The 7,665-nt window shown below is 28.5% G+C and overlaps 1 protein-coding gene across 1 annotated transcript; it reads left to right on the top strand.

Annotated features, from left to right (window-relative positions):
* Positions 1 to 387: 387 nt before the first annotated feature.
* On the top strand, positions 388 to 4,143 carry LOC112727962 (aquaporin PIP1-1). Its single transcript, XM_025777923.3, has 4 exons — positions 388 to 974; positions 2,801 to 3,096; positions 3,430 to 3,570; positions 3,818 to 4,143. The coding sequence occupies exons 1-4, from the start codon at positions 638 to 640 to the stop codon at positions 3,908 to 3,910; spliced, it is 867 nt and encodes a 288-aa protein (XP_025633708.1). The 5' UTR covers positions 388 to 637; the 3' UTR covers positions 3,911 to 4,143.
* Positions 4,144 to 7,665: the final 3,522 nt, after the last annotated feature.

The following is a 7,665-nucleotide window of genomic DNA, read 5'->3' as shown; positions in this document are numbered from 1 at the left end:
TTTACTCTTATTTCTAGCAAAACTATTTTGATAATTCTTCTAATCTTTTATAGTACTTTGAGTGTTTCAAATTTATATACCTCTAAAAATATATTTTTAAGTTATTCATAATAATTTATTTTTGTTTAATATAATTTTAAATTATTAAAAATTTATAGTATATAATAGATAATGTTTAGAACATACACTAAATATATTATTTTAAATTAAAAATATTATTTACACACAAAAATAAATCAAAATATCATATATTTGTATACATTATACATACTGATGATTTATACATTTTTTTAACTAAATAATCAATTGTCAGAATAATAAAAATAATTTAAAATATCAAATACATAATGCTATCTATATGCAGTGACTAATTTTGAGTGTATAGGTATCATGATTGCTTTTAAATTATACAATAATTTCTTTGTCATAATCTTTGAATCTACTCACAAATCACAATCCACCACAACCGAAATATTCCACCTACAAAGTCCTCAACCTTTGTCCCCAAACTCACACTACAAATACCCACACCCCACTCCCCATAACACATGATCACATTTCACAAAACCCCTTAATTATCAAAATTAAGGGCACCCCAACTAGTCATATTAAGAGTAACTAAAATAATTCGATAATAATGGAGGGAAAAGATGAAGATGTGAGAGTTGGAGCAAATAGGTATAGAGAGAGACAAGCAATAGGAACAGCAGCACAAGCAGAACAAGATGGGAAGGACTATAAGGAACCACCATCAGCACCATTGTTTGAGGCTGGTGAATTGTCATCTTGGTCCTTCTACAGGGCATGCATAGCTGAGTTTGTGGCCACGTTTTTGTTTCTCTACATCACAGTGTTGACGGTTATGGGTGTGGCTAAATCCAGTAGCAAGTGTAACACTGTTGGTGTTCAAGGGATTGCTTGGGCTTTTGGTGGCATGATCTTTGCTCTTGTCTATTGTACTGCTGGAATCTCAGGTATATATAAATATATTATTATAGGTTTAATTACCTTGTTGATTTCTATAGTTTATTAAATTTATAATTAGTTTTTTATATATATATTTTTTAATTGAGTTGTATATTACTGTTATTAATTTTGTAATTAGATTCTTTAATTATAAAAAATATTAGAATTAACTGATTATTTTTTTTATAAATTGAATATATCTATAATTAAAAGTCTAACTAAAATTTTGACGCATGTTTTTTTAAAAAAATATTCGATTAATTTTAACGTTTTTGACGTAAAAAAGAACTAATTACAAAATTAAAAGTAGCGTAAAAAACTAGAAATACAATTGAAAAAAAATATAGAGAATTAATTATAAATTTAATGAAACTATAAAAATTAATAGAATAATTAAATTATTATTATTATTATTATTATTATTATTATTATTATTATTATTATTATTATTTCTAATTAAACCTCAAATAATGTTATATATATGTGCCTAAATGTACTTCATATTTTGCAAATTTTATGTTACTTCTGACAAATAAGTAAGGAAAATGTGTTTTGGACATTTTTTAAACATTTTAAATCATCATTTTTGCTATTATGTTTTTAGATTCTGATTTGCTTTTTCAAACCATTTAAAAAGTAATAAAGTTCAGAAGTGTAAATTTCATATACAACATATTATATACGGTACAAAATATCAAAAATTAATTTTGAAATTGGATTGATTTGGAAGTACTGTATTGAAGTACTAAAATTAAATTAATCAATTATATGATTTTAGAATTTGAAAAATCATGTCAAATCATTCAATAAAAAAATTTTGACCAGGCACGAAGTTCCGATTTTTATTTTTATACCTTTTTATTTGGTATACGAAGTTCTGAATTAAATCTTCTTTATATGTTGTATATCAAATTCTTAATTTATATTAGAGAAAATTTCACTCCCCTCTCCTGCGAGATATTAAAATAATATTTTTTTCCTCTATTTTATAAATGTACATTTTTCTCATTTCTAAATTTTAAAAACCTCCTCTTTAATTTATTTAAATTTTTTGTGTTAACTAATATTAACTTTATCATTTTTTAAGAAAAAATAAGTTATTTTTTGAAAAAAATACTCATTAGCAAAAATTTTATTTACCAAAATACCCTTTAATAATTTTTTTATTGATTAAATTATATTTTTACCAAAATACTTTTAAAAAATTAATAATTAAATTATTTTTTTCTAAGATACCTACCCTTCAATAATTTTTGTTAACAACTATTTTTATATTTTACTATTAATTTTTCGATATCTATATATTATTTTAAGATTAAATAAAAAAATCTTACCACTGTTAATATGTATAACAATTAATATATATTGATATTGAAAAATAATCTTACTAAAATTTTTTATTTAATGTTAAAATAATATATAGATATCGAAAAATCAATAGTAAAATATAAAAAAAATATTAACGAAAATTTTGATAAAATTATAATTTAATAATTAAAAATTATTTAAAGGTATTTTAGAAAAAATATAATTATTAAATTTTTAAAAAAAATAATTTAACATTAGTTAACACAAAAAAATTAAAATGGATTATAGAGGAAATTTTTTAAAAGTTAGAAGGAAGGAGAATGTACATTTATAAAATAGAAGAAATGGAAGTGTCATTTTAACATCTCACTAAGGAGAGGAGTGAAATTTTATCTTTATATTAAGTTGAAACTATTTCAAACATATAAAATAAACTTTTTCACAAACATAAAACTAGTTCTCTAATAATGGATGAGAATGTTTATTAAAGCATGAGGTGTATATATATAATTGGTTGGTGATGCAGGAGGTCACATAAACCCAGCAGTGACATTTGGTCTGTTCTTGGCGCGAAAGCTGTCACTAACAAGAGCAGTGTTCTACATAATCTTTCAGTGTTTGGGGGCGATTTGTGGTGCTCTGGTTGTAAAGGGGTTCCAGCCACACCAATTTGAAAGGCTTGGTGGCGCTGCCAACTCTGTTAGCAGAACCTACTCCAAAGGTGGTGGCCTTGGTGCTGAGATTGTTGGCACTTTTGTTCTTGTTTACACTGTTTTCTCTGCCACTGATGCCAAAAGAAATGCCAGAGACTCCCATGTTCCCGTAAGTATATACTCTTTATAATTAAATTCATTAATAATACAGTTTAAGTGAAGGTCAGTATTTAAATCTCACCTGTATATATAATTACTTATTGGCTAGCAGTATTTAGATTTATAATAAATTAGTTATTGTTCTAACGGATTGGAGAATACCATAAAAAATAAAAAAAAAATTATACAAATTCAAAAAGAAATTTGTACGTGAAGTACATAATAGATATACAACTATTTATGTATATTTTTTTATTAACTTAAATTTTTAGAATAGTTAGTTTCATTACTTCTATTTATTTTATTTTGGATTAATTGCATGCAATTTGAAATAATTGGTCAGATTTTGGCACCATTGCCTATTGGTTTTGCTGTATTTTTGGTGCATTTGGCTACAATTCCTGTCACTGGAACTGGCATCAATCCAGCTAGAAGTCTTGGTGCAGCCCTTGTTTACAACAAGGACCAAGCTTGGGATGACCATGTGAGTCTTCTACCTCCTTAACTTTTTTTTTTTTTTTATTAATTTTCAAATTCTATTAATTACTAGAAATTTAAAAAATCCGCTTTGAAGGAGTATAATTTTTTCACTTTCATTGGATATTTGGACCATATGTTAAAACTTTTTATATAGTACAAGTGGCAAATAGAAATTTATTGTTGTTATTTTTTTTTTAAAAAGAAAAAGAACAATTCCTCACATTATTAATCATGATGATATTTTGGTGCAGTGGATCTTCTGGGTAGGCCCCTTCATTGGGGCAGCACTTGCAGCTTTGTACCATCAAATTGTGATCAGGGCCATTCCCTTCAAGTCAAAGTAATCCATCATGCAACATTATTTAATTGGCCTGAAATAATGTTAATAATAGTAATAACAATAATAACTGGTTTAATTAGTCTTAAGCAGGATTATTATATATTCTGATAAAAAAGATATATGTTCAATTCCTACAACTTCCAGGATTTCCGACCACTTTTATCATAATTTATATGTATGCTCAATACTTATTATATATGTAAATGGTGCATTCAATTCAAGTTATGGTTGTGGAAATGGTGTCGCATGATTTATATTTTGTTGGCTTAACATAAATCTCTGCACATTGCGGAATCTGATTGGATAAATAATATGCTCAACTGTATTATTGTATAATCAATGTGTTATGGTATTGAATATAACTAACCCTATATATCTCTTTGAAATTTTATATAATTGATTACTTTCTGCTTAAGGTCCCAGGTTCCACAATATTATCTTTGAGATAGCTCAATTGCTAATCTTATAATGACTTAAATAGTTTATGTGCAAAATTTTATTGTCCTAAGGAGTAATTTTTTTATGTAATGGTCTACATCATATTTACTTCTAATAAAGAATGTATTGGAGTAAAAAATAAGTTAAATTACATAGTTAGTATGTATTTTTTTTTGGGTGACTATAAATAAAACACAACAGAAACAAAATAAAAATCTAAGAAGAAGAGTTAGTATAAACAAAATAGTTAGTTAGTATGTATTTTTGCCATGTAGTCAGGAGCAACATTACCGGTCCGTTGAATTATGGCCAAATTCGCCGTCCAGCTCTTATTGCAAAGCTCTTGAATTTTGCCAATGAGATCCTGATGCACACCAGAAGAATAACGCATGAGTGCATGATAGATTGATAGGCATCAATGCAGTCAATATGTATGTATAAACATGATATTAACCGAAGAAATGTAGTATTATTTTACATAGACTTAATCTTCTACTCTAGAATTGTTTCAGAACACTTCCAAAAAAAAAAAAGAAGGACCAATTAGCTATCTAAAGAGTATCACCAATTCGTTGCAAATTATTTGTTAATATGATCACAAATACATCGCTTAATTTGTAACAAATCTGAAACATAATTTGTGGCAATTTCATTGCTACTCCAAAACTATTTTTAATGAGAAAATAAAAGTTTAAAGCTGTCCCTAATTAGCTAAGCACAAAACTAAGCAAATACGACATACATTCTCGCATAGCAATTTTTAGGATGCGTGGATGAGAAAGAAAAACTATACAGGATGAGACATAAACAGAGAGGAATAAATTCTGATAATGGTTTTTTTGAAATAGTCTTTAACATTTAAATTTTTTTATAGTGATTTCTTAGATAAAATTTTAGGCACTATATATAATGATTTCTTTGTTATTTTTTATACTAAGTCTGTTATACTAAGTCTATTGTCGGAGTGCTGATGTGACCATCTTTTATTACATGTTGGACAATTTCAATAACTATGTGACATAGATTTAATTTATTTCAATTTAGACCCAATTTAGTCCCTTCCCAATTTATAATTCTAATTCTATTGTGCAATACGCTTTCTCCTGTGTTCTTCTTCATCTTCTTCTATAGTTCATAATCGTTGACCAGAATCCAAAGTTTATCAAATATTAAACAAAATTTAAATAAATAAAAAATTAAATGTATACTTTTTTTTTTAAAGAAAACATAAAACTGCTAGAACTCAGAGGAAGAAAAAGATGATTGCAAGGAAGAGAAGAAGAAGCAGAGAGAACTAGAAAGAGATGGCAGCAAAAAAGAGAATGACGGAAACAACTACTTTGAAGAAGAGAGGTGGAGGTGGAATCAGAAGAGATAAATCAAGAAAAAAAGGGAGAGACATAGAAGATTTGGAAGGAGGAACTTGGATATGAAAGACATGGAAAAGAGATAGAATGGATCTAGAAGAGAAAGAGCGCAGTAAGGCAGCATCGACAGCAGCGTTGAGATAGAGTGCGGAGGAATGTGCGTCCATGAATAGGCGGAGGAACGCGACAGTGCACGACAAATCGGACTGCGACGTTAAAAGGAGAGGAAGAGATGACAGTTGAGTTTCCATTTGTGCGGGTAGAGGAAGGCAGAGGGAGGAGGATAGTGACTGATGAGAAAGGAAGAGTTGGTGGCTAAATTTGAGAGGAAGAAGAAAAAGAAAGGTTCAAGAAGATGAAAGGACAAATTTTAAAAATTTAAAAATTAAATAAAGGTAAAAGAGTAAAAAATTAGCGTATCACAGTGTCTCAACTATTTAAATGTAAACAAATTTAATGTCTCCGTATCTTTCTATGTCCATAAAAAATATGTGTCTCACCAAATCAAACAAGAGACATGTGTTACTATGTCCATGTCGATATCAACCAAACGCTACCTACATGAACATTTACTCAAAGAATGACATATAACTGATAGAAGCAAGGAATAATTATTGTATTGGTTCAATGGTTCAACAAATTCAATCATGATTAAACCGAATAATTGTTTTATAATAACATAATAAATAAACTATACATAAATGTAAAAAAAATATAATTATATTCTAATATAAACTTTAAAATGTAATCCAATTAAAAATATTACATCAACTATGTTGAGTTTGGAAAACTTATGTCAAAATTAATATGATAAACAAACATTATTAAAAAAATCATTAAGTTTTTTATTTAATTACTTCCAATGGTTTGTGTAATATTTTTATTAGTGTGCAAGAAAATCAGTTTTTATAATGGGCCAAAAAGCTAAACAAGCCCACTTTGATCAATGAATTAATTTAGCCTTGTGCAAAATTAAATTAATCAAGTGGCTGAATATTGAGATTGAGACAAGCCCAAATCAATAGCCCATGAATTAATTTTGACAAATCAAAAGAAAAGAAGGAAATGGCCCAAGGACTTCAAAGCATGCTTCGGTTGCTCCATGTCTTGGTTACTGGAACCCAAATCTCAACTTAATTAACTTTATTCCTTGGTAACCAAAAAGTTTTACACGTTACTTTATGTCTTGGGTAATAGAAGTGGGAATTCAATTTAGTTTAATTCTATTAAATGCTTCCACCGAAAGCTTTCTTCCTTCTCTCTTCTCTCTCCTCTGCTTCGGTCACATCTATCATAAAAAAGAAGATAAAAGAAAAATGAAGTCTCAGAGAAAAGACTATGAAGAAAGACTAAGAAAGATATTTTCTACAGAAGAAAAGATTTGAAGAAAGGCTTCAAGATTTTGTTGCAAAGAAAAGGAAAGGAACGGCCTCGGTCAGGAAGCAAATCTACCTTGGTAAAAAGTTTATTTCCATTTTTGTTCCACCAAGAAGAAGATAGCCTCTGAGTCTCAGGTAGGGAAGAAGCAAAAATGGAAAGCTTGAAGCTATCTTGGGTCAGATACTCATCAACGCTCAAAGTTAAATCTTGGGGCTAAAGTCAAGATCAATGGCCAAGATTGAAGAAGATGCATGAAAAAGAATGAGAGAGGTACATGCAAGCAGGTTTGGGTTTGAACTGCTGCTGCTCTAAAGTTGGAGAAGAAGCTGCTGGGTTGTTGAACCGGTTTCAACCTTGGAAGCTTCCCATTCTATATTAAAGGTGAACGGCCAAGGGTTGAGATCAAGGAGAGTAAGTGAAAAAGCACAAAGTTCTCATAGCTACCCGAGCTTCCTGAGTTCTTCTCCTTGAATGATATTCATTTTGTTTTTTTTTCTTAGTATTGTCTGTCTGAGTCTCATGGTAAAAGGCAAACATGGTGAGGTTTGTAAGAAAAAGTCAGTGAAAGGTAAAA

The sequence above is a fragment of the Arachis hypogaea genome, chromosome 12 (assembly GCF_003086295.3).
Source record: "Arachis hypogaea cultivar Tifrunner chromosome 12, arahy.Tifrunner.gnm2.J5K5, whole genome shotgun sequence".
NCBI lineage: Eukaryota > Viridiplantae > Streptophyta > Magnoliopsida > Fabales > Fabaceae > Arachis > Arachis hypogaea.
This window is presented reverse-complemented; position numbering and strand designations above follow the sequence as displayed.